This window comes from Silene latifolia, chromosome 11 (assembly GCF_048544455.1).
Source record: "Silene latifolia isolate original U9 population chromosome 11, ASM4854445v1, whole genome shotgun sequence".
Lineage (NCBI taxonomy): Eukaryota > Viridiplantae > Streptophyta > Magnoliopsida > Caryophyllales > Caryophyllaceae > Silene > Silene latifolia.
The window spans coordinates 190428227-190456094 of NC_133536.1; the positions used below are offsets into that span (position 1 = coordinate 190428227).

Here is a 27868-nt window from a genome sequence, read left to right on the forward strand (position 1 = left end):
AAGATAGAACCGTAAGTACTAGTGCCGTGGTAAGAAGCCACTGCCTTGAAAACTATTTGTCCGGTACGACCGTGGTGGCGATCAGCTTGTGCCGGTAGTTCCCCAAGGATCACACTACAGCCTCCTCGTTGTCACGCCCACTCGTGACAGAGAGAATTGGAACGATTATAAACAAGTACCCAGAAACTTATACGAGAACAAAAGGAAGAAGGGAGGAGAAGAGAGATGTGTGTTGAATGAATATAAATGACTGAGGTTAGGGTGCCTTTTATAGCTGCAGAGAACAGTTAACAGCACTGGAAACGTGCTCCTAAAATGCAGCAGAGAGGACCTGTTCTTCAGGATCATTTATCTCCAACTGACAGTCACAATTTGACTGTTTCTGTTTCTAAAACAGAAAAACATACACCACACATTCAATTGACTCGGGCCCAAAAAGATAGGCACAGCCCGCCGCAAGCGATTGCCAAATCCCAAATCCCGAATCACGAATCTGGATCCGGGCCGGACTCGGGCATGGGCACGGCGCGCGCGCGCGTGTGCGAGCTGAATTAAGCACCTCGCAAGGTTTCCACAAAAGCCTCCCTAGACCCACTAGTGATATGGTAAGTTAAGGGGTGTTATATAAATACATAAAACAAGTCTTTCACTACCAATGTGGGACAAATGAAAAAACACTCAAGGCATAGAAAGTCCCTATTTTCCCAACAATCCCCCACTAGGGGCGCCACAGAAAGAGAAACAAGAATTCCTGGGTAAAGGAAGGATTGGATACTTAGGTCTCAATATCTTTCGATTTGAATTGGCACTTTAGTGCAATGAGGAAACAACTTACTTACAGCGAGAGAATATCTTGCGATTTGAATTCCTAGCTGAGCTTCGGTCGATACCCCCCACAACACATATCATACCTTCAGATTAAGATCGTTCCGCGAAAGTGCAACGCGCTCTTTTAGAGTTATGCGTTTACCTCGGTACTAATAGATGTGTTCAGAAGACTTCTCATAGTCTAATGATCGTTACACCTACGTAGGTGACTCAAGTGCTTCTCAATAGCACTTCTTACATGAGTCATTAAGGACCTAAGTCCAACCTGGTGTATGATCCATCAAGTGCGTCTCAAAAGCACCACCGTCAAGGTTATGAATCATACAACGCCACAGGAATATAAGCTTTAGACCTAGCCAAGTCTCACTCTTGACCTAAGGACTTAAGCCTCATTCCTCTCGACGTATCAACGACTAGTCTCTTATCCAGCCCTTTAGTAAAGGGATCAGCAAGATTGTTTTCGGACTTCACATAGTCCAAAGCAATCACTCTGTTGTCTTGGAGTTGTCTAACTGCAGCATGCCTTATTCGAATGTGTCTCTTTTTCGAATTGTAAACACTATTCTTTGCCACACCAATAGCAGTCTGCGAGTCACAGTGCAGGGAGACCGGTGTTAGCCGTCCGCCCCACACTGGTATATCAGCTAAAAGGTTTCCCAACCATTCAGCCTCTTGTCCTGCCAACTCAAGAGCTATGACCTCAGATTCCATGGTAGAGCGTGCGATACAAGTCTGTTAAGAGGACTTCCACGATATAGCACCTTCACCCATGGTAAAGACATAACCACTAGTAGAACAAATCTCATCATTACCTGCAACCCAGTTTGCATCACAATATCCTTCTAGCACAGCGGGAAATTTACCATAATGCAAACATAAGTCAACTGGTCCTTTTAGGTATTTTATTAAACGACGAAGAGCATTCCAGTGTTCATTACTAGGGTTATGTGTATAACGACTCAGTCTACTAACCGCATAAGCAATATCTGGTCGAGTACAGTTCATTAAAAACATCACACTACCTAGGATTTTAACATACTCTTCTTGGGAAACACTCTTGCTAAAGTTTTTACACAATGGTACACTAGGATCATAGGGTGTTCTAGTGTGGACATGGGCCACGTCTCGGTCTGTGGATTTGGGGGGCCACCTACCGATCCGTAGTCGTGGGCCACCTGCACGCCAGTCCGATCGGTGGACATGCAGCGGTCTTTTGAAAGCCACGCTCGGCGGCGTAAAAATGCCTTCGACCGGATCGTTTTAGATCGGTCGGTTTCGTCTCGGTAAGGGTCTCGAAACGATTAGAGATGTTCGGAGTCGCCACCAAGCATTTGTGGGATGCGTGGAACCCGTTCGAATTCCACTTTATACCTCGGTCAAATCGAAGCACAAAGCAGTGTTTGACATAGGAACTAAAGATAAGGAAATCGTCCCTCTTTAGCATCCTATCTCTAGAATGACTCTCGTACGCCCTGGATAAGTGTGGACAGCGGGCCGCCAACGGGGGCGCTTGGCGAGAGGGTCGAAAACAAGCGTTTGCATTTTGTATGGAGTCGCCACCAATTTTTATGGGAAATTGGAACCGTTCGAATACCTCGTGTCATGTCAAGACACAAAGTAGTGACATGAACACTAAGCAATCGTTACCCTTAGCATTCTATGTCTAGAATGACTCTCGTGGATGCCAATGAACACGGGTGCTCACGGAGATCTGGAGTAAGGGGTGAGGGTACGTATTAGGAAGCTCTTTTGATCGAACACCTAATCCCACCCGCCTCGATAGCGGCCTCTACTAATGATTAGGGAGTTTATTCGTACTTGATATATCGTCGGCTATATGCATGCAATGCAACATCCATTGATTAATCCTAACATGTGAGAATTAAGCTAAGTCGGTGAACAATTAGTTAGGCATACAATTAATGTCGAAGTTGGAATTTAATGCTCAATTACATGTGAAAGCATGCAAGCAATAAAAGAAATACAATAATTGTAAATACAATGAAGAAAATCACAATAATTACAATGGGATAGGCGATTTATGTCGAAAATACCTTTAAAACGGATAATTTGAGAAAAAGAATAAAAGAGTAAATTAAAAGAATCGAATAAATTAACGAACAGGAATTAGGCGATATTACGGATAATAGTTAATTAAACGTAAACTAATTAATTATGTCAAGGCAGAAACGGAGTTCAGGGACAGAACTCAGCCAGGAACAGGCGCAGCAGAGCTGCGTCCCTTGGAAGAGGCGCAGCACCTGCTGCGTCTATTCCCAGGAGGTTTCCTCTTGCTGAAGAAAGATCTCCGCGTTTGAGTTATGGTAGGACGGAAATAATCCGATATTCCTTAATATTTAATATGAATATTACGGGATATTATTTTCCAAAAGATAAAATTTGTAAAATATGGAATAGAAATATCCGGAACATTCCAGAACATTCCGACTCGGGATTTAACAGTTATCAGAAAATGGAGACGGTTTTTGACCCGGACGCCGAATGTACTCTAATTACTGCCAAAACGACCGTATCGGGACGTAGATGACAATTAAGAGGTCGACATTAATATTTGAGCGATCACTTGACGATAATCTTACGAACTGTCACAAATCGTTCCGCGTACCAAACATGCGGCCCAATCATCACTGGGTGGTTTGCGAGGGGTGTATAAACGAGGTGTCTACAGAGCCCCCACTTTGACTGAGGCTTGGACAAGGCGAAAGTCAAAGTATAGCCATCAGGTCAATCGAAGATTACAACCTGACGACTATGGCGACGCGAGGCGGCTCAAGGGGTCTGAACCAAGGACCTGTCGTCGGGAACATTTTAGAGTCTGTCGACTATCGGGGAGGGTCGTTTAAAGTCCATTAGACTACGTAAGGAAGCTCGCCAGCCATAAGAAGAGACCATACCTGAGATACCTGATGCGGTCGTTTCTACACCAAAAATAAATACCTAAGTACAACTAACTAATAGCTAGTAGTAAGTAGGGTCGATCTCCACAGGGAGGCTAAGTTGCTAATTATCTGTTAAACTCGGTCTGTCAGGGTGTCACAGAAATGGGGGTTTTGAATTGATTTAACTAACTAGAGACTAAAGCGGGGGAAATGAAAAAGAGAAATTAACAGAAGAAAAGGGAGTATGCTAAGAGTCGGTCCACCGTGGCAGCTATCAGATCTTATATTATTGGGAATACTGAGGCGATTAAACTATTGATAAGAAGAGCTATGGTCGTCACCTTTCGGTCCTTAAACCGCCCTAGAGTGTAAACAGCTTAACTTTCGCCCTCACTGCAATACCCTATTGTAATTAAGCAAGCCTTCCCTTCCAATCTTTCGATCTAGGTCGGGGTTAAATAAATTAATGGTCTCCTGCATGCATTCATTCGACCGGATAACAGTTAAATTGCCTAATACAATTCCTACCGCAAGTCTAACCTATTCAAGTCAGTTAAAACATCGCTACCACGGCTTCCCTAATCCTAACATACTAAGGGGAATTAGCTAGACATAATTATAATAAGAACGAGAAATAAAGAAATGCCGATAAACATAAAGAATAATTAAAGAAGAAGAGAAAGGGGAAAATTACTGAAATTGATCCGGAAGAAAGTAACAGTAGCAAAGTAACAGTAACAAATGATAAGAGAAGTGAAGGAACGAAGTAAAGTGTCTGAGAGAGTTTACATCGTCATACTGACTTCCTATTTATAAGAAAAATAGGATTAGCTAAACCTAATGACGGAATTAAACCTAAAAAGCCCAGCCCGTAGCAAAATCCACTTGATCGAGTGGAATAAAACCACTCGATCGAGTAACTAAAGCTTAAACCACTCGATCGAGTAGAAAAAGGGCTCGATCGACCAAACCATAAATTGAATCTACTCGATCGAGTACTTTCCAGCAACAGTTCTCAGCTTTGCGCACTGAATTTCAAACGACTGCCATTTCTTCGTTACTTGGCCAAACAGGGTTTGGTTGGTGGCGTTGGAAAGCTAAGAGGATAAGCTTTCACCTTCAACTGGAATCACCTTAATAACTGTTGCAGAACTCGAGATATGGCTCTTACAAGAAGGAACTAGCAAATTGAAGCACTCTCTTGGCTCGCCTAACTTCCTTACTCCAGTGCGCATCTCAAAATAGTACTTTCTAAGCTCCGACTCAACTCATCTCCTAAATGCATGCGTAGGGACATGTTTTAGGCTTGATTCCGCATCTCTAAGCTCATTCCTGCAATTAATACAAGAACTTCCAAAGTATGCAATTCGGGGCATTTCGTAGCATAAAACCACGATAAAAGCATAAAGATACGCGCATAAATTAGGCTAAAAAGACTATATAAAATGCACGTATCAAATCTCCCCAAACCAAACCTTTACTCGTCCCCGAGTAAACTAAAATGCAACTAAAGGAACGGGAAAGATAACTCAGAGCTAGCTACAAATGCCCACTTAAGCCAATTTAATGCAAACAAACTAACACTTATAGCAAACAGTCAAATGCAAACGAGTTATAGGATGTTTATAAATAAAGCTGAACCGTCGACCTTGCAAGACCTTTAACAATGGACTCTCACGGGTCACTCTTCTCTCATGAAGCAAAGGGTGAACATATATATGTAAGAGAGAAAGAAAAATAGTTGCTCACCTAAACTACGACCCACATAAACATGCATGCAACTAATATGATAGACAATTCTAGCTACCGTACATACATTCCAACCAAACAAGGTCCTGTCACAGCCGAGGGCTTACAAAAATATGGTAAAGTGAGGCAATGGGTAAGAAAAGGCAAAACATTTATGGGAATGTGGAGGTATAGGTGATCAAGCTAGTACCTAAACAAAGCCATATATCAACATCCGATTCCAACTCAATTATGAATTAAGCACGTGCCCTTCATCTGGCATAAAATCTCACCAAACCAAACCAAACATACTCCTCAAATAATATAAGATAGAACATAGGAACAGAAACCGTCAACCAAACAACATCTTTTTTTTTCTTTTCTATTTTTTTCGTTTTTCATTCCTTTTTTTTTCGAATTCTTTTTTTTTTTTTTTTTTTTTTTTTTGTCAACATCTCTTTTTTTTCTTCTTTTTCACGTCTTTTTTTTCATCAACCTCCTTTTCTTCATAAATTACCAACTCCAATTCAACAGAATATGCGCCAAAATTTGATGCAATAGGCAATATACCGCAAAACAATCTAAACTAGCTTGACAAGGCAGGCTAAATTTGGATGTAGCTAAGGGTCAACAGGCAAATTTGACTAATGTGGAGTTTATGGGTAAAAACGAAAAAAAAGGGAAATGTAAGCACCTCCCTGCATGTGACACCAACCACTAACCCGAATGTATGACGGCAAAAAGCAATTGAATTTCATATACGTGCAAATTGATGATACATTTTATGCAAGGAGTAACTACTCACAATCCTACATGAAACTGGTCATAAATGACACCAGTTTATAAGGCTCTAAATCTTAGAATATATAAGTAGGTTGCCAAAATCTCAGGTCAAGTCTATATGTTCAGCTAAATTAAACATTAACTCGTAGATATGCAAAAGACAAAGCTAAAAGAATATATAGTTCAATGCAAGGCTTAAGCAAAAAGACAAATGCAGTGCAATTTCATCACTGAAATCTACCGTTCCGACTCAACCTATATGCTAAATTAAACGTGAATTTTTGAATTTTTAACAATTTTCTGATTTTTATGGAATTTTTGAATTTTATAAAAATAACAACAATGCAAACAGAAAATTAAATGTGATAACTGAAATGCAATAAAAACAAGATGCAGACGTAGATATGGATGCATAACCTCCCCAAACCAAACCGTACAATGCCCCCATTGTACCAAAACATGGAAAGGAAATGCAAACTGAAAGGAGAAAGAGAGTAAAATGCGGAAAACTCACAAGATAGCGCGAATAAAGGGACCTCCCCAAACCGACCATGAAATGGGAGGTTGCTAAGGGCCCGGAAAAACCGTCTCAGGAAGCTAATCCAAGTCCACAATACTCGATATCAGTCATACAGTGGCTGATCGAGTAACATGGGCGTCTAAAACTGCTCGATCGAGGAAGATACCAGTCGATCTAGTAGTTCTCATCTTGCAGGTGGTCGATCGAGTGGATTAATCACTCGATCGAGTGAATCCATCAGCTACCGTGCTCGATCGAGTAGAAAAACTACTCGATCGAGTAATCCTCAATGTAATTCCTGCAAACGCAATGAAAACAACCCGCAAACCAACAAAAGCAAGCTTAACTGAGACCGTCTATGGTATAAAAACCATTTATTACAACTGAAAGTAAATAAAAAGCAAAATAAAAAACGCCGGGTTGCCTCCCGGGTAGCGCTAGCTTCAGTCAGGTCCCAGATCGACCTTCTTTTCTTCGAGCTACTCAAACTAATCACAATCAAAACAGCTCAAAGCGCGCAGCAACCTGTCAAATAGCTGCGCATGTGCTACACAAAAGCATAAGTAGCACAAAAGTGGATTACAGAAATAGGAAATAAAAATATGTAAGCATTTAAGTCTAACAAATTTCCTATGTGCGCTCCTAAATTTATCCACAAAATAAAGGAGCGCGGGAGCAATCGTCAATAAGTTGGGGCTCCAATTCAGATTAGCAAACTTGAAATGATAAGGACGGTGAAAATTCGTTAAATTATGCGTCCACATATGAGAGGGTGTAGCATTAAAAGAAGGAGCACAAATTAAACGAGGCAATATACTGTTAAAACAAACAATAATGAAATTATTGCTTACTACCTCGGGTTGGTTGCTCTCAACGACGGAATCACTGACAAAGGAATGTATTACCTCATCCGTGCTAGGAGCAATTACCGTCTCAGCTGCTTCTTCATCAACCTCCTCAGTGGAATCCATCCCGTAAATCGCAGCTTCAAGTGTATCCGACTCTGCTGTGAATAAGGGGGGTTCACCGTAACCTTCATCATCGTCAAACTCGTCATCCAATATGAACCCAAGTGACGAATTAAAGCTCCCAATGGCCAATTCAGTCGATCGAGCAGAGTAATCACTCGATCGACCACTTTCCTTCCGCATCTTACTCGATCGAGTAACAAAATCACTCGATCGACCACTTTCCTCCTGCATGTCACTCGATCGAGAAGAGATATTACTCGATCGAGGACTTTCTTCCCGTACAGTGCGGATATCCTCGCATACACTCTGGAAATACGATAGAAATTCTTCATCCGAAATATGGAAATCATTTTCAGCATCGGGCAACGCGGGTTCTTCATGGGAAAAACCGCTCTTGGTCAAGTACACCTCTTACGTTGCCGATCATTCAACCCAAATGTTAACCGAGCAATCTCGGTCGCAACTCAAGAACTTGAGTACCCATGTATCTATCATATTCTAGAATTAAGGATTTCACTCCGCGATTTCTTTTTCATGTATCATCATGAGGATCTTGTTGCGGTGGCCATTGATGTGGTGGATGTGGCGGCACAACTACAAATGCATTGTGCTCAAGAAACCACATCCCCAAGATTTCTTCCTTTCCCAACTAGCAGGTTTCTCGGCTTGGGCTTCAAACTGAGCAATTAGTCGGGAGACAGATGTCATCTTGGCAAGAGGGATCGAAGGTACTCAAGCCTTCCCTTCGATAATCTCCCTCGTGCTTTGTCTAATAAACCCGTAAGCCTATCAAAACAGCACTAAATAAAAAGATAAGAACAGCCTCAAGGTACTTAGTCTTCCCTTGAGGCGAAAGGACAAACAAAATAAAACAGATAAAAAGCGTCGCCTCCCCGGCAACGGCGCCAAAATTTGATGCGGTCGTTTCTACACCAAAAATAAATACCTAAGTATAACTAACTAATAGCTAGTAGTAAGTAGGGTCGATCTCCACAGGGAGGCTCAGTTGCTAATTATCTGTTAAACTCGGTCTGTCAGGGTGTCACAGAAATGGGGGTTTTGAATTGATTTAACTAACTAGAGACTAAAGCGGGGGAAATGAAAAAGAGAAATTAACAGAAGAAAAGGGAGTATGCTAAGAGTCGGTCCACCGTGGCAGCTATCAGATCTTATATTATTGGGAATACTGAGGCGATTAAACTATTGATAAGAAGAGCTATGGTCGTCACCTTTCGGTCCTTAAACCGCCCTAGAGTGTAAACAGCTTAACTTTCGCCCTCACTGCAATACCCTATTGTAATTAAGCAAGCCTTCCCTTCCAATCTTTCGATCTAGGTCGGGGTTAACTAAATTTATGGTCTCCTGCATGCATTCATTCGACCAGATAACAGTTAAATTGCCTAATACAATTCCTACCGCAAGTCTAACCTATTCAAGTCAGTTAAAACATCGCTACCACGGCTTCCCTAATCCTAACATACTAAGGGGAATTAGCTAGACATAATTATAATAAGAACGAGAAATAAAGAAATGCCGATAAACATAAAGAATAATTAAAGAAGAAGAGAAAGGGGAAAATTACTGAAATTGATCCGGAAGAAAGTAACAGTAGCAAAGTAACAGTAACAAATGATAAGAGAAGTGAAGGAACGAAGTAAAGTGTCTGAGAGAGTTTACATCGTCATACTGACTTCCTATTTATAAGAAAAATAGGATTAGCTAAACCTAATGACGGAATTAAACCTAAAAAGCCCAGCCCGTAGCAAAATCCACTCGATCGAGGGGAATAAAACCACTCGATCGAGTAACTAAAGCTTAAACCACTCGATCGAGTAGAAAAAGGGCTCGATCGACCAAACCATAAATTGAATCTACTCGATCGAGTACTTTCCAGCAACAGTTCTCAGCTTTGCGCACTGAATTTCAAACGGCTGCCATTTCTACGTTACTTGGCCAAACAGGGTTTGGTTGGTGGAGTTGGAAAGCTAAGAGGATAAGCTTTCACCTCCAACTGGAATCACCTTAATAACTGTTGTAGAACTCGAGATATGGCTCTTACAAGCAGGAACTAGCAAATTGAAGCACTCTCTTGGCTCGCCTAACTTCCTTACTCCAGTGCGCATCTCAAAATAGTACTTTCTAAGCTCCGACTCAACTCATCTCCTAAATGCATGCGTAGGGACATGTTTTAGGCTTGATTCCGCATCTCTAAGCTCATTCCTGCAATTAATACAAGAACTTCCAAAGTATGCAATTCGGGGCATTTCGTAGCATAAAACCACGATAAAAGCATAAAGATACGCGCATAAATTAGGCTAAAAAGACTATATAAAATGCACGTATCAATACCCTTGGGTGAACTCTGTGGGGAAACAAGAAATATTGAGAGCAGCAGGACGTCGGTAGAAATTGCTGGGGAATCCGCTTGCGTTGGTCTCAAGCGAACTCTGGCGAAACTTGAGGGTGAATCAGCTTGCGTTAGTCTCAAACAAACTCTGGCGAAACTTGAGGTTGAATCTGCTTGCGTTGGTCTCAAACAAACTCTTACGAAACTTGAGGTTGAATCTGCTTGCGTCGGTCTCAAACAAACTCTTGCTGGGGAATGACTCTGTCTGGATTGAATCATTTCTGGAAAATCTGCTTGTATCTGCTTTCAAACAAACTCCATCTCTCGAGAAGTGCAATCGGCTGTCATGAACTCTCGCTGGGGAATATATTGACGACTAGGAACATCTTGATCGTCGTGGGAAAAAATCTTGAGTAAGAAATACCGCAAAATACTACTGCGCTGGAAATGTGGGCCGGAACGAAAGAAAATTGTCGAAATGGACCAAAAGAATATAACAGCGGGAAGAGGCGCACCAAAGATGGGCCCACAAATAACGAACTCATAACGAATTTTTGAAAATTCGTATGGAGGGAACACAAGGAAGAGGCGCAGCAAGAGCTGCGTCTCTTGGAAGAGGCGCAGCGCCTGCTGCGTCTTTTCCCCAAATTGGCTATTTCTGCGTAAAAACGCGAAATCAGACGGATTGTATTCATTATTTCGAAACACAAATTCTTGCAATTTCTCTCTCAAATCTTCACCATTTCCGTCGAGGTTTGATCCAAAAGCTTGCATTAAACATGACTAACCGAGGTATGTATTCCAATCTTGTATTAATCATCTACATTCGTTGAATTTTGAGCCGCGAGATTTAGGGTTTTCGACCCTTTTGATCGAAAATTTGGGGCTTTTCCCCCAAATGGATTTGCCATGCCAATTTGATGTTAGAAATGGATAGTAGGCAATGTTAGGAACATAACCATGTATTTGCTTCGAATTTTGGTCGAGTTTTGAACCCTTGAGTGAAATTTGAGACGGTTTTACAGCTAAACCGTAAATTGCTTCGAAAATAGCCTTATGATTGCCCATTTGCGATGAAATTTGACATTTGGAATCCTTGAATGATGGGTAAACTTCCTACCATCTCGGAATTTTGGTTTGTAACAACTTTTCAGGACACCTTTTAGGGCATAACCACCGTTATAGCGAAATGCTGCCGAATTTTCGACTCGAACCCGGAACTAGGCTTTGACTTGGACTTGACTTGACCCAATTTATTACATGAGTGATTGGGTTGGTGGGAATATGGCCAAAGATGGCCGGAAAGGGCGTTTCCAGGACTTTGAAGGCTCGAAAACTCCTTAACCAAAGGCTTGTCGTCGTATGACGCGGCCTGAATTTATTTTAATGTTGCAGGGGATGATGCTTCTACTTCTGGGAGGACTTCCATGGAGATAGACGCCACTACTATTGAGGAGGCTTTAGAGCAGGCCTTCACCGCTGCGGTGATGGCTGCTGAGTTTCACGAAGAGGAGGCCGTCGAGGAGGAGGAGATCCCGAGACGAGCCAACGTTGGGCGAGGGGGTCGTCAGCTGAGGGGAGCTCCTGCGTGGGCCGAGACCTGGGAGAGTAGGCACCTGGTGTGGGCTGCCGAGGGTCACTTGTCCTACAGGACGGTGAAGAGTCTGGTAAATAGGAATTCACTTCTCATTATCCATCCTCTTTCATTCTTTTGTCCAAATTTCTTTCACATTCCATTCAAAACTAAAGATAGCTTTGTTTCAAATCATAATAGGAGGCCGGGAACATCAGGTCGTTCTCGGGCTACACGACAGCGATGGAGCACTACGAGCAGCTGTCGGCGGAGGAGAGGGCCATGATCGAGCGTGGAGCGATCGGTCCTCTGGTTCAGGTCTGGTGGGATATCGTGAAGAGGAAGTTGCGGACTAACCTTAGCCTGGTTCGCGCTTTCTTGGACCGATTCTGGGATACGACTTCCACGTTTCAGCTGCCTTTTGGTGAGGTGGGAGTCACTCTGGAGGATTACGGCATGATTTCTGGTCTGCCGTGTGGGACCGAGGAGATGGTGTGGCCGGAGACTGCCATGAGGGCGGACTCGGCCGAGGCGAGGAGATTGATCGGCTGGAACTTGTCGCCGAAGGCCGTTGCAGTGCCGGGTTTGGTACCCAGTACTTACGTTCGAGACTACTTTGCGGGGAAGACCCCGGCGCTGGTGACGATCGATGGGAGGGAGACGGCTCGTCCTCCTTTTACAGCTGAGCAGAGGGCTCGCTTGTGGATGTGGTGGTTTCTGTCTTCGATTTATCTCGGAGACAAGGGCGAGAGGCTGTCGACGAAGCTTCTTCCCTTTCTTTCTGACCTGAGTTCCCTAGGGCGTTGGGACTGGGTCACTGCTGGTTTCGCGGTCCTCATCCGCTTCATGAGGGCCATGGTTCGTCCGGAGTTGATGGAGAAGGGGACTTCTCCTGGTGCAGTCGGACCTGGACTACTAGTGGAGGTATGAACCTTCCTTTAGACCAATAGTAAATTCTTTCTTTTACCGAGTCCCGAAAGATCGTCATTGATTATTCTGCTTTACAGGCGTGGGTGTACTCCTACTTCCCGAGTCTCGCACCGAAGAGGACGGAGCCGCTGGAGAAGGCCTATCCCATGGTGAGGGATTGGGTGATGTGTCGGACGAAGAGCAAGCGTTCTTCTCACAATGTCTACCGGCGGGATGTGAACGCCCTTCAGCTGAGCAGCGTGAGTATCTCACTCGTATCCATTTATACTTCTTATCTTTTGCCTTTACTTGATCATAGGAATGATCTTTGCCTTGTCTTGTCGCAGTGGGTGCCCAGACCTTGGGCGGAGTACGCTGGAGCGCCTCCTTTTGTTGCTGAGGTCCTCCGACCTAGGAGCCCGAGTCGGCTGCTGTTGTGGACGTCAATGGGTCATGTGTGGTATCTGGGCGAGCGTTTGGCTCGTCAGTGCTCTCGGGACGCGTTGACGGTTCCCGTTGATCCTCCCAGGACGATGTTTAGGGCGCCTTCTGATGCTGAGAGGGAGGCGGACCTGGCTGGTGCCAGTGGCGACGACCTTCTTCTCCTTGGCGAGGATTACTCGGCGTTCCTTTACGGGAGGTTGGCGTACTGGCCGGTAGTGGTGAGTATCTTTTATTTTTTCTTGATTTTGATTTTGAGAAATACGATGAAAGATCATCGATTAAAGAGAATTGTTTGTCTTTGCAGGTGGTCGAGGCGGCGGGCATCGAGCCCCCAGTGTACCCCGAGACTCTTGAGTACACTGACGCGACCGGGAGGACGACGATCTCCGAGCTGCGTGACTTTGACGTAGCGGTGACGGATGCTGGCCTAGACGACTGGCAGCATCTGATTCGGAGGGTGAGCTTCTAGCTTATATGACTTTCGTGTAAGAACATATTTGATTGGACTTGTTCAATTTGCTGAGAACTTTCTTTGAAATGCAGGTTGCGCCGTCCCGATTTGTGGCACTATGGAGGGTGGTCAACCGGCTGCGAGCTACTGCCATTGAGGCACTCGTCGATAGTCGAGGTCGTCAGGTGTGAACCTCATTTGATTTCTTTTGATTTTTGATTTCCGATTTTGCTTGAATTGATTGACATGAGCCAATTTATTGCTGTTTACAGGGTGGCCGCGAGCTGGAGCGAGAGTTGACCCAGTCTCGGGAGGAGACAGCTCGCTTGTTGAGGGAGCTCGAGTTTCGGGATGCCGAGATCGCCGCTTTTACGGCAAGAGTTGCTGAGTTGGAGGGTGCCCAGCGGTAGTTTTGTGTAGACTTGTAGACTTGTACGTTTGGACATCTGATTTGAACATTTTTTGGACTTCGTATGGGGCGCAAGCCCCCAGTTTGCTTGTACATTTTCTTCATTTGGTGTATATACGATGGCCTGAGTGCCTTTGCTGCTGGGTTGTGTTGCTTATATCTGCAGGTTAGTTTTTGAACAGGTTTGGTAGATAACGGTTTACGCCGTCATGCTGCCGGAATTTACATGGAAATCACGCAAAACATACATTTTATACACATGTGGCCTTAATTAGCGCAAAACGAGACTCGAAAGAACACGAAAATGCAAAAATTTTGCCGGAAATGACCTGACGGTAGGGAGGGTTACCCCCTAAAAAAAGAAAAAAGAGAAATCTATAAGTGTAGAGATGTAGAAATGAAGTGTTGAAAACAAAACAAAATTAAAAGGAAATTATTCCCTAAAAAAAAGAATTAAGTGTGACGAAATGGCGAAGGTTCCGACGTCGCCTCGAAATGCGTGCCCGCGAATTTAGGAAACTTGAAGTATGGTGATCTCCTCGTATTTACCAAAATAAAACCTCGCAAGAATAGGAAATCATGCGTTATAGAATTAGGAAAGATCCAACGCGGAAATCACAGGAACGAGACTGGGGAAGAGGCGCAGCATGAGCTGCGTCCCTTTGAAGAGGCGCAGCAGGTGCTGCGCCTGTTCCAAAGCTGGTCTGTTCTGGCGGATTTTTGGAAACAACAATTAGTATAAATAGAAGCGTCGATGGAGTTTTAATTCACATAAATCTTCCGTCTTTTCTTCGTCTACTCACATAAGAACTCCCAAAATAAATCTTCAAGAGAAAATTACCATCATGAATACTTTGGAGATCCGCCTGAAGGAATGGACCAATGAATTTTCAAATATGGAGAAGCACGACATGGGTGCTTATAACCTTGGGTCTTTATTGAGTTTGAAACTCATTAAAATTGTAAAACCATTCTTGGATGCTTGCCTTGACTATTGGGACCCGAATTATCATGTTTTCGCGTTCCCAGGGGGTGACGTTTGCCCATTTCCTGAAGAAATAGCTGCTATTGGTGGATGGGATCCCGAACATTTACCTGCCATTCCTTCCACTTCTCAAGGGTATAAGAGCAAATTCAGAGACTTGCTTGGACTGGCCAGACTTGAGGTGGATCGTCTAGTTACCCCGAAAGGTGTGAGAATGTTGGACTTTATTGATCGATTCATCAACAGGGCCGACCCTACTGTCTCTTATGTTGCTCGGAGGAGAGCATTTGGCTTTTGCTTGTTGCATGTGTATGTCTTCCAAGGGCATGTTGATGAAGACTTGAGAGGTGACCCTCGTCTTTTGTGCCTTATCGAGCAAATGGAGCTGCGCCGGAGCCCAGCTTGTTTATGCTTAGGGGAGATTATTTTGGGCTTGGATAATAGGAAATCCAACCGCGATCTGCCGTTCTTGGGGAGTCCGGTCATTTTGCAGGTAAAAGACATCTTTTCTTTTCTTTTTCTTTTCTTTCTTCTTTTTTTCGTTTTTTGTTTTTTTTTTTTTGTTGTCTAATACCTGCTTTTGGTAGGTTTGGCTTATGGAACGGCTCCGATTGATCGAGCCCCCAGTTCAGGCACTTTCCTATCATTCCCGTATGATTGCGATGAGGACGCGATTGTACATGGTAGACTTCACCCGGGTCTGCGATTATTGGAAGAACAAGCTGAAAAGTGATGATGGTCCGTTGATTAGGTGGATCGTACCGTGGTGGCACCTCAAGTCTGTTACTGGAGTGTCTTCTTTGGATCCCACTAGGTCCGTGCGCATTCCGGGATTGGAGTTCATGGTATGTATCTTTCCGGAAAGACTGATGAAGCAAGTTGGGCTGAAGCAGACGATCCCGAGGCTTGACACCGTCCCGCAGACTGCCTTGGCGCTTACCACCGAGAGTCGAAGAGAGTGGGCTATTAAATGGGCCCAAAGAAACATGTGGTTCTTGAACTTCTCCGCCAATGCTTTGTGGGTGTTAGATTCCTATCTGAGGTGGAGAAAGGCTGCAACTCCAGAAGAGCGTGAGAGACTGAGGAAACGCGAACCCGTTGATTACAAGGTGCGCGAGGGAGAGAAAGAGAAAGAGAAGCATCTGACAGAGGGAAAAGAAGAAGCCGGGCTTCAAGTCATTCGTCCTTCAAAGAAATCAAAGACTACTCCTGTTGCAGAAATGGTGGTTGGCAAGAGTGGAAGAGTCAGGCCTCGAGAAAGACCGTTGGTGATTAGGTCTGAAGTGGTGCAAGAGCGCCCAGCTCGAGGTCGTGACAAGAAATATGACAAGAATGACAAGGGCAAAGGGAAGATGGAAGAATAGCCCGAGTCTTTATTTATTATTTGATTATTATTGTTATTGTTGTAATAAAAAGGAGGGATTTTTTAGAATCCTAGCCTATTTTTTATTATGTAACGTACTATTTAGAAAGCAAATGGAATAAAAAAAGTTAAATGGTTATGAAACCGTTGTGATTTTCTTTTATTATTCTTATCGAATTTCAAATGCACAGCAAATGTCCTTCTATTTACATTTTAGATATAATGGGTTGAATCCTGTGAAGGATTGCCTACGTATTCACTTAAAAAAGCGAAATCAAACCCTTGTGCGTAGTTCGAGTAAATGTAAAAGAATAATTGTTCGAAGCAAGAGCTTGTAATGAACATAGAAAATAAGCATGAGCTTTTGCTTGTTCTCAAGGTGCGAATTTAGTTTGTTTGATGATATGAGGATGACAATCTTGTCAAAATGCAAGAGCATAGTGACACTTAGCTTATTTCAGCTTGGCCAGGGGCCGTCTATTTAGTGCCACAAGAGCGACACATGGGTTTACGCGAGGCATGTGCTTGGTCTTATTCTAGGCATAGTATCGTTTCAATTGGTCAAGGTTCGTGGGGTTGGAAAACTCATTCCCATCTAGGTCTGTGATCCTAACCGCACCCCCTGAGAGTATGGATTTGACTAGAAATGGCCCGGCCCAATTAGGTTTGAATTTTCCTCTTGGGTCGACAGGTAAAAGAGCTCTAACCGATTTGAGTACTAAGTCTCCTTCTTTGATGTTTCTTGGCCTAACCCTTTTGTTGAAAGCTCGTTTGATACGTGCTTGATATGTTTGGACATTATGCAAAGCGCGCAGCCTACGTTCATCCAGGAGGATGAGTTCTCCATATCTATCCTTCTTCCATTCGGCCTCCGGGATTTGGCTTTCTAGTAAAATACGCAGGGATGGTATTTCTAGCTCGACTGGTTGTACGGCTTCCATGCCGTATGTCAACTAGAAAGGAGTAGCCCCAGTGGGCGTCCTGACAGATGTACGATACCCCCATAAGGCAAAGGGTATTTTGCTTGGCCAATCTCTGTAGTTGTCGGTCATTTTCTTGAGAATTGTGACAACATTCTTATTCGCTGCCTCTACTGCACCGTTAGTCTGTGGTCTATAGGGCGAAGAGTGGTGATGCTGAATCTTGTACTTGGCTAGCAATTGCTCGGTTTCAGCTTGGAAGTGTGACCCATTGTCGCTAATGATCTCATGTGGGCAACCATATCGACAGATAATGTTGTTTTGTATGAACTTTGCCACTTTCTTAGCCGTAAGACCAGTGTAGGAAGCCGCTTCTACCCATTTGGTAAAGTAGTCGATTGCTACTAGAATGAAATAGTGACCTCCTGTTCCGGCTGGGGTTATCTTTCCGATTATGTCAATTCCCCATGCAGAAAATGGCCAAGGAGATGTCATCGTATATAGCAATGAAGGAGGGACATGTTGTACATTCCCGAAGATTTGACAATTATGGCAATGTCTTACGTATTTGATACAATCAGATTCCATTGTGGTCCAATAATATCCCAAACGTGTGATTTTCTTTGCCATCATAGGTCCACTCATGTGAGGACCGCATTCTCCATCGTGGACTTCTTCCATCACCTTTCGTGCCTGTGAATGATCAAGGCAGCGTAGGACTACACCAAGAGGTGTTCTTTTGTATAATTCTCCTTGCATCAGAATGTATTGGGAAGCTAATAGGCGTATAGCACGTTGTCCCCTCTTGTCCATATCTGGCGGATAGGTACCATTAAGTTTAAAATTCAGGATTGCTTGGAACCATGGCTCCTGTGCGATTTCTTCTTCATCGGTGATTTGGTGGACATAAGCCGGCTCTGACCGTCGTTCGATGCACAAAGGCATGTCCTGAAGGATCATAGATCCATATTAGACTCTCTAATAAAATTAATTTATCTCATAAATTGATGTTTATGTGATCTATGTAACATGCATGCTAATATGAAAGCATAAAAACAAAGTATAAGGAAAAACAATTTCCTTACATTGAATATAAGGTAAAATGGGCACAAATTAGTTCTCCTTACTAATTTGTTCTTGAGCTAAATATATGTGGATGATCCTCCTTGTATAACCTTCAACTAGAAAGTCTCCTCCAAGTAGCACCCAAGAACAACCCAAATAATATTAATAAGTAAGAACTAGTAACTTATTAATATGTGCCCTTGATAATAATACTAGTAATATTACTAACTATTCTTAGTAATAATAGTATACTAGAGAGGAATTATTGTAGAGAGAAGGAAGAGCTTTTTTTACATGCAAAACATAATGAATTATGTGTAAGTAAGGTAGTGTGAAGAAGTGAATAAATAGATGGAGTGAAGGAAGGGAAGTGGCGGGTGGAATATGATGGAGTGATGGAGTGTATAAACTTTGTCTTATATTTTTCATCTTACATCACATGCAAAATCTTATATAAGATAAATTATGGTAGTATACAAAATAAGGTAAAATGATTATGTGAGTAATCATCCATTACACTTATTTTACACGGTCCACATGACCATATACGGGTCCATGTTGGTTTTTATATTTGTCGCACAAATCCGTGTAATTATCATATTAAACATCGTATCATGTTTAAATACTTCCATAATTAATTCGTCCAATTCACTCAGTAAATATACGTGTACCACTACACATATTATTTACGTACTAATATTAATCACATTAATCAATTAGTACAATTTTAGTAAATTACGATTAATTAACTAAAACCCGTTTCCCAAAACTTATTATTTAATTATCGCATAATTAAATAATATTTGCCGCTCCTCGAGTTCGCAACTCGAAATCTCTCTAACAATAATCGACTAACCTCTTAGTATATAAATCAAGGGACTAAATGAATTGTATCTCATACAATTAATTAGTTATCAATTTGGGTTCGTTCCTTTAGGTGTGACCGAAAGGGGTATTGATCACCGCCGTCTCACGACAATAACGTCAAACTCTAGTCAGCCAACCGTTATCGATTTACGTTAATCAACTGACGAGGATCAAATAATTAAATATCTGATGATATTTTATTAATGAGATTTATTATGTTAACGCACTATTGTGGAGGACACTAACTCCAACAATCTCCCACTTGTCCGACACAAGGTGTGCGCTACCAATTCTCTTGTCCGTTTTAATCTCCCACTCAATGCAAGGTGTCTTTCAGGTCGCACTTGCACATGAACACATCGCGAGTGGTTTTCTCGATCGGGAGTGTGACTACCCGACCGGAAAAATCTCTCACAGACTTACTTAGCGTGGCCACGCATTTGTAGTCATTAACTCCTCGAGTGGCCTTGAGATATAGTTACCCAACGTGGGTGGACAATTTCTGTATGCCCTATCTATCCTATTGCACAATCTGACTCACCATGACCTAGTAAATGCCCTTTTGGCCTCCTTTCACGGCACGACCTAGGACAAAAACCAAAGTCACTCGGAAACGCACCGCTCGGATAATAGTCTCCAATCAAAAGAATCGACTCATTAGAACATCTTAGAGATCCCCGCCACGACCAGGCGTCTATAATAGAACTTAGGGACTCTCTAAATGGTCACTGTCCGGCAAAGTGTCACACACTCCGCCTATGTAATCGACCAGTCATCATATATGACCTTATGGTGTTGAACAACCATCAATCGACTCACAATCTAGTCACTCCGAGACGTCACCTCATTAAGTGACTAGGGACAAAATACAATGTTCATCTTATTCACTTGAATAGTGTTCAACATTGTCTCCACAACTTATTCGGATAAACAAGGTATTAAAATTTAGTCACACTAAATAAAAATTCATAAAAGAATTAATACGAAAACAATGAATGTGATTATCATATATATAATAAAAGATACACTATCCAATTATTACATATCCATAATCTAAAGAAAATCTAGTACTCGTCTCAATCCCATAGAGACGACATGACCATCATGCTTAGCCTTTGATAAAGGCTTGGTTAAAGGATCAAGAAATGTTGTCATCTGTCCCAACCTTACAAATGTCAATTTCCTTCCTTTCCACATAATCTCTAATTACAGGGTATTTCCTTTCAATGTGTCTAGATTTGTTACTAGACTTAGGCTCTTTGGCTTGAAAAATAGCTCCACCGTTATCACAATATAGAGTGATAGGATCTTTGGCGGAATGGACTACTCCTAGCCCCTCCATGAATTGCCTAATCCAAACAACTTCCTTCGCGACCTCGTACGCCGCAAGGTACTCACCTCTTTTGTAGAATCCGCAGTAACACTTTGCTTGAAGCTCTTCCAAAGAAACAGCTCCTCCATTTAGCATAAACACGTAGCCGGATTGGGATTTCATGTCATCCCGATCGGTTTAGAAACTTGCGTCCGTGTAACCTCTTACACACAACTCAGTTTCTCCTCCAAACACTAAGAACCAATCCTTAGTTCTTCTCAAGTACTTAAGGATGTTCTTTACGGCTATCCAGTGACTCTCACCAGGCTTGGCTTGATACCGACTTGTCATGCTCAAAGCATACGCAACGTCGGGACGAGTGCAAATCATAGCATACATGATAGACCCAACAGCGGAAGCATAAGGGACGGTCTTCATGTGTTCAATTTCCTTAGGGGTAGAGGGAGACTGTGACTTGCTCAAAGTAATCCCTTGGCCCATAGGTAGAAATCCTCTCTTGGAGTCTTTCATATTGAACCGGTCAAGAACTTTGTCAATATAAGCTTCTTGACTCAATGCTAGTATCCTCTTGGACCTATCCCTATAGATCCGGATACCTAAGATTCGTTGTGCCTCTCCCAAGTCCTTCATTTGGAAGTGTTTCCCTAGCCACTCCTTAACGGAAGTGAGCGATGGAATGTCATTCCCAATGAGCAATATGTCATCCACATATAGGACAAGGAATACAACCTTACTCCCACTAAACTTCATGTATAAACACGGTTCTTCCACACTTCTAGTGAATCCGTATTGTTTAATGACATGATCAAAGCGATGGTTCCAACTCCTAGATGCTTGCTTAAGACCATAAATGGACTTCTTGAGCTTACACACCTTCTTAGGGTTAGATGTATCCACAAAACCTTCGGGTTGTATCATGTACACCTCTTCTTCTAGAATCCCATTCAAAAAGGCGGTTTTGACATCCATTTGCCAAATCTCATAATCATTAAATGCGGCAACCGCTAAGATTATCCTAATGGACCTAAGCATAGCGACCGGAGCGAAGGTTTCGTCATAGTGTAAACCATGAACTTGGGTGAAACCTTTTGCCACCAATCTAGCTTTGTAAACATCCACATGTTTATCCACGCCGAGTTTAATTTTGTATATCCATTTACACTGAAGAGGTCGCACTCCCTCAGGTAAATCCACCAAGTCCCATACTTGGTTCTCGTACATGGAATCCATTTCGGACCGCATGGCTTCTAGCCAAAGCGAGGAGTCGGGACTAGACATGGCCGATTTGTAGGTAGTGGGTTCATTACTTTCAAGAAGTAACAAAACACCATCTTCTTCGATGTTACCAAGGTAGCGATCGGGTGGATTAGAAATCCTACTTGACTTTCTAGGAATAATTACCGTTTCGAGGGAAGAGGGAATGCTATCCTCCACGTTCTCCTCTACCTCATTCTCGGTTTGTGGCTCTCGAACTTCTTCAAGTTCAAATTTTCTCCCACTCTGTCTCCTAGAAATAAATTCCTTTTCTAGGAAGACAAAGATCACGAGCCACAAACACTTTGTTCTCGTGTTTATTGTAGAAGTAATAGCCACATGTTTCCCTTGGATATCCTACAAAAAGACATTTGTCGGACCTGGGTGCAAGCTTATTGTCGGACTTGATCTTAACGTACGCTTCGCAACCCCAAATACGCATGAATGACAAATGAGGGACTCTCCCTGTCCATATCTCGTATGGAGTCTTATCGGCCGCTTTAGTCGGGCTTCGATTTAGTGAAAACACTGCAGACAAGAGGGCAAAACCCCAAAATGAACTAGGAAGCTCGGTTAGACTCATCATTGACCGAACCATATCAAGTAAAGTTCGGTTTCTCCTTTCGCCACACCATTTAATTGCGGTGTGCCGGGGAGTCCATTGTGATACTATACCACAATCTTTTAGGTGTGAATCAAATTCAATATTTAGATACTCACCACCACGGTCGGACCGTAGAGTCTTTATCTTTTTATCCAATTGGTTCTCTACTTCCTTTTGAAACTCTTTGAACTTGTCAAAGGCTTCACTTTTGTTCTTCATTAAGTAGACATACCCATATCTACTTAAGTCCTCGATAAAAGTAATGAAGTAGAGAAAACCTCCTCTAGCGGTGATGGTTAATGGTCCACACACATCCGTGTGTATGAGAGCCAAAACCTCACTTGCTCGTGTCCCTTTTCCCGCAAAAGGTGCACGAGTCATCTTGCCTAAAAGGCAAGACTCGCATGTACCATAAGATTCGAAACCAAATGGTTTGAGCACTTTTGATGAAGCAAGTCTCTTAATGCGTCTTTCGTTTATGTGGCCTAAACGACAATGCCAAAGGTAGGATTCGTTTGGATCACCCTTTTTGAGCTTTTTAGTTTCCATATGATAAACGTCATTAACATCATTTAAAACATAAATGCCTCCAATTGAAATGGCCTTGCCATAAACCACATCATTTAAAGAAAAAGTACAACACTTGTCCTTAATCATAAAACAAAAGCCTTCCGCGTCTAACGCGGAAATGGAGATGATGTTCTTAGTTAAAGTTGGTACAAAATAACACTTATTTAAATACAACTCTAAACCACTAGCTAAAGTGAGCACATAGGTCCCTACGGCAACGGCGGCTACTCTAGCTCCATTGCCCATGCGGAGATCCACATCACCTTTTGCTAGTGCTTGCACGTCCCTTATACCCTGCAAATGATTACAAAGGTGAGAGCCACATCCGGTATCAAGTACCCAAGTGGAAGTACAAGCATAATTAACGTCTATCACATAGAGAGAGGAAATCATACCAATAGGCGTCACACGCCCTTCCTTGAGATCCTCCAAGTATTTGGGACAACTCCTCCTATAATGCCCCTTCCCATTACAATGGAAACATTCGGCCTCGGAGAGCTTGACACTTTTTGCCTTGGGATTGCCATTCACAACGGCCTTCCCCTTTCCCTTGTCAATTTTCTTTGACGATTTCTTGAATTGGGACTTTTCTTTCCCTTTTCCTTTCTTGACTCCAAGAGACATGTTCTTTAACTTCATGGTTAAAACATCTCCCTTTTCACTCCCACTAGCCTCCATATCCCTCTCCGCTTGGGTGAGGAGTGCATGAATTTCATGGTAACTCTTATCCATACCATTCATGTTGTAGTTTACCCTAAAGTGGGCAAACTTGGTGGGGAGTGAGTGAAGGATACGATCCACCACAAGAGTTTTAGGAATCTTACACCCTAGACGCTCTAGGATGTCAACATATTCGACCATTTTAAGGACATGGGGACCAACCTTTTGGCCCCTCTCAAGCTTAGCTTCAAAGAAGCGTGCCGCCGCATCGTATTGACGGACTTTAGGTGTTTGTGAAAACATAGTGATCATACGAGTGAATATCTCGTAAGCATTTAAAGAAATGCATGATAGCTTGAGGTTTGGCGATATTGACCATATCAACACATTCTTGATATCATTCAACATCCTCACATAGTCATCATGGGCGGTCCGCACCGCCGATGAAGCTCTTGCACCAGGCTCAATAGGAGGAGCATCGATCAAGTAAGTGAGCACATTGTCGGACAACGCGGCACTTTTGATGTTGGATTCCCATTCAAGAAAGTTACTACCGTCATCTTTTAAAATACATTTGTCCATTACGGACCTTAGCCATGAATCTTTGCCTAGTGAAGTAGTCGATGGAGTTGATGAAGTTGCCATTGCGAATTAAAATGCTACAACAAAAAGGGAAAATTAACATTCATTGTTTTTTAAAAATTACTTGTAAAAACATGTTTAGCAAGTTTTAGCATTTATATAATGACCTCCCACTAAATTATATAAATGATTCCAAGACCCAAATATTAAACAAAAATGAGCATCGCTTGGGCGAAACATCCCATAATTGCGTAAATTCGGTAAGTCACGTTGACTAATTCTACCTCTAGAACTCTTGGTCGACAAATTTCCTCAAATTTATCTACTAGCCCCGGAACACAAGACCGTCTTATATCCCGTTGAGTCCAACCAATTTTGGCGTGTGATAACCGCTTACCACCCTACTTACCCAAGGTAAAAAGAGAACACCCCGCTTGGGCGAGCGTGGCTCTAATGAACAAGAGATTCATAGGTGTTACTAATTGGTAAGGCTAATCTCAATTTTAGTTATGTGAGAGATCTTGTCAATTTAGTCATAAATTCCTTATAAGTGAATTAATTCAGTGAATGTAAATGACGTGAATTGACAACCGCGAAAAAATAAAATGCATGTGAATGGCGATTTTGGCATGCGCGAAAATAAAACAAGCAAACATGTAAGCATATGAATAAATCCTAGTATGGCCTCCTAGTTAGTAAACAACTAGTCTATTACATTTCGGAAACCAACTCCTTGGTCCCTTGCCTCTTTACTCCATAAGTGGATCTTCCTTGTGGGATTTGGAACACCTTCCAAAAAAAAGACTCCGTCTCGTTGTAATCCGTCTTTTGGAAATGCCGGTAAAATAACTATTACAAATGAATTACATAGCTATTCCTATTATACATTAATTAATAAAATGAATAAAACTATTAATTAATTACAAACCGACGATACGAGATCGTATTTAATTACAAACAAATCGATATTCCCATTCATTTCGGGTAATAACGATTAAAAATTAACTAGGCCATACTAGGTACAAAAGATAAATACTTTAAATAAATGACAATCATTCATTCAACTTAAATAAATATGCTTAAAATGCTGTAAATATGATGCCAAAATCGCCCTACCTATCTTCATTGGTATCCATCTCGGTTTTGTGGATTTAATCGATTTTTAACATGTAAAAATCAATAATTAACTCTTAAATCTCATTTAAGTCCAAACTAATTGTCCAAACTGTTTTGAACCTAAAAATTAGTCCTCACTAATTTTATGATAAATAATTAGTTTGGTTTGGTGATAATTTGCTAATTAAATCGGAAAAATCATAATATTTAAGTAAAAATCCAAAATAATTGAAAAATTACCCAAACAATTGAAACAAAAATTTTTAGTATTCTGGAACACTCCCAAGAACACCAAAAAGTCATAAAAATTGCCCAAAATTTCGGATAAATTTTGTGAAGAAAAAGATCGATATTTATCGGTTTTTAACCACTAAAACCAATAAATCATCAAAACAAGGTGAAAACACACATGCAAAATCACTTTTGACATTTAAATAATATTCTTAAATGTACATAAATTTATCATGGGCAGAATCACAAATTTCGAAATTATGATTAATTAATTGGACTTTTATCGACTTTTTACTCAAAAAAAATCAATAAACATGCAAAAAATTCGAACCAACCTTCAACCTTTTGCATACAATTAGTAGAAAACATGCATGAACTACCATAAAAAGGCCATGCACCGAATCAACATTTAACCAATTTTAGTCAATTTTTCACTAAAATGCGACATTTTGACTCGGTTTTCTACCAAAAATCATTAAAATTAGCAAAATTACTTGACAAATCACCAAAAAATTCCACAAACCTTTTGAGATCAGTAGGTATGCATGTCCCAAAAAATTTCGTGCCAAAACCTCTTCTAACACAATTTTTTGAGTTTTTACTAATTATCTCATAATTCATAAAAATGCTTAAAATCAACATGCAAATTACAAGCCTATGCTCTGATACCACTTGAAGGATCATAGATCCATATTAGACTCTCTAATAAAATTAATTTATCTCATAAATTGATGTTTATGTGATCTATGTAACATGCATGCTAATATGAAAGCATAAAAACAAAGTATAAGGAAAAACAATTTCCTTACATTGAATATAAGGTAAAATGGGCACAAATTAGTTCTCCTTACTAATTTGTTCTTGAGCTAAATATATGTGGATGATCCTCCTTGTATAACCTTCAACTAGAAAGTCTCCTCCAAGTAGCACCCAAGAACAACCCAAATAATATTAATAAGTAAGAACTAGTAACTTATTAATATGTGCCCTTGATAATAATACTAGTAATATTACTAACTATTCTTAGTAATAATAGTATACTAGAGAGGAATTATTGTAGAGAGAAGGAAGAGCTTTTTTTACATGCAAAACATAATGAATTATGTGTAAGTAAGGTAGTGTGAAGAAGTGAATAAATAGATGGAGTGAAGGAAGGGAAGTGGCGGGTGGAATATGATGGAGTGATGGAGAGTATAAACTTTGTCTTATATTTTTCATCTTACATCACATGCAAAATCTTATATAAGATAAATTATGGTAGTATACAAAATAAAGTAAAATGATTATGTGAGTAATCATCCATTACACTTATTTTACACGGTCCACATGACCATATACGGGTCCATGTTGGTTTTTATATTTGTCGCACAAATCCGTGTAATTATCATATTAAACATCGTATCATGTTTAAATGCTTCCATAATAAATTCGTCAATTCACTCTTAGAAATATACGTGTACCACTACACATATTATTTACGTACTAATATTAATCACATTAATCAATTAGTACAATTTTAGTAAATTAACAGTTAATTAACTAAAACCCGTTTCCCAAAACTTATTATTTAATTATCGCATAATTAAATAATAACTGCCGCTCCTCGAGTTCGCAACTCGAAATCTCTCTAACAATAATCGACTAACCTCTTAGTCTATAAATCAAGGGACTAAATGAATTGTATCTCATACAATTAATTAGTTATCAATTTGGGTTCGTTCCTTTAGGTGTGACCGAAAGGGGCGATTGATCACCGCCTCTCACGACAATAACGTCAAACTCTAGTCAGCCAACCGTTATCGATTTACGTTAATCAACTGACGAGGATCAAATAATTAAATATCTGATGATATTCTATTAATGAGATTTATTATGTTAACGCACTATTGTGGAGGACACTAACTCCAACATGTCCATCATGTGATCTGGCATATTTATCAAAGATGCAAGCTTCGCAAGAGCGTCTGCAAATTGATTTTCCTCCCGAGGTAGGTGTAGGTATGTTACGTGGTCAAACAATTGAGCCACTTGATCTATCCTAGCTTGATAGGGTGCAAGACTTTCACTTCGGATTTTCCAAGATCCTGTGACTTGGTTGATGATCAGTGATGAATGCCCATGTACTCGGAGGTTTTTGATTCCTAAGCTTACTGCCGCATGTAGTCCAATGAGACAAGCTTCATACTCTGCAGCGTTGTTTGTCACCCCGAAGTCGAGTTTGACAGCAATCGGTGTATGCTCACCTTCAGGAGAAATGAGCAACACTCCTATTCCGAATCCTCTTAAGTTTGATGCTCCATCAAAGTATAGATCCCAGGAGTCTACATTTGTTTGAAGTATATCCTCGTCGGGAAATGACCAAGTATCTATGGTTTGTGTGTCGTTGATAGGATTTTCTGCGAAGAATTCGGCGACGGCGCGACCTTTTATGACTTTCAGTGGCACATATTTAAGG

The 27868-nt window shown here is 41.5% G+C and overlaps 1 protein-coding gene across 1 annotated transcript; it reads right to left on the reverse strand.

Annotated features, from left to right (window-relative positions):
• Positions 1 to 310: 310 nt before the first annotated feature.
• Positions 311 to 26487, reverse strand: LOC141614522 (uncharacterized). The gene is made up of 4 exons (XM_074433267.1): positions 26223 to 26487; positions 23220 to 24143; positions 1387 to 1505; positions 311 to 388 (listed from the first exon to the last, which is right to left on the reverse strand). The coding sequence occupies exons 2-4, from the start codon at positions 24127 to 24129 to the stop codon at positions 311 to 313; spliced, it is 1107 nt and encodes a 368-aa protein (XP_074289368.1). The 5' UTR covers positions 24130 to 24143; positions 26223 to 26487.
• Between the last annotated feature and the right edge of the window lie 1381 nt (positions 26488 to 27868).

Excerpts from the sequence above, each read along its gene's own strand:
- LOC141614522 (XM_074433267.1), bottom strand. The coding sequence starts at position 24,129 with ATGGCAACTTCATCAACTCCATCGACTACTTCACTAGGCAAAGATTCA. Across the intron at positions 1,506-23,219 it reads AGGGCGTGTGACGCCTATTG|GACAAGAGGCTGAATGGTTG; the intron begins GTATGATTTCCT and ends TTGAGTTGGCAG. Across the intron at positions 389-1,386 it reads TTGGTGTGGCAAAGAATAGT|AAACAGAAACAGTCAAATTG; the intron begins GTTTACAATTCG and ends TTTCTGTTTTAG.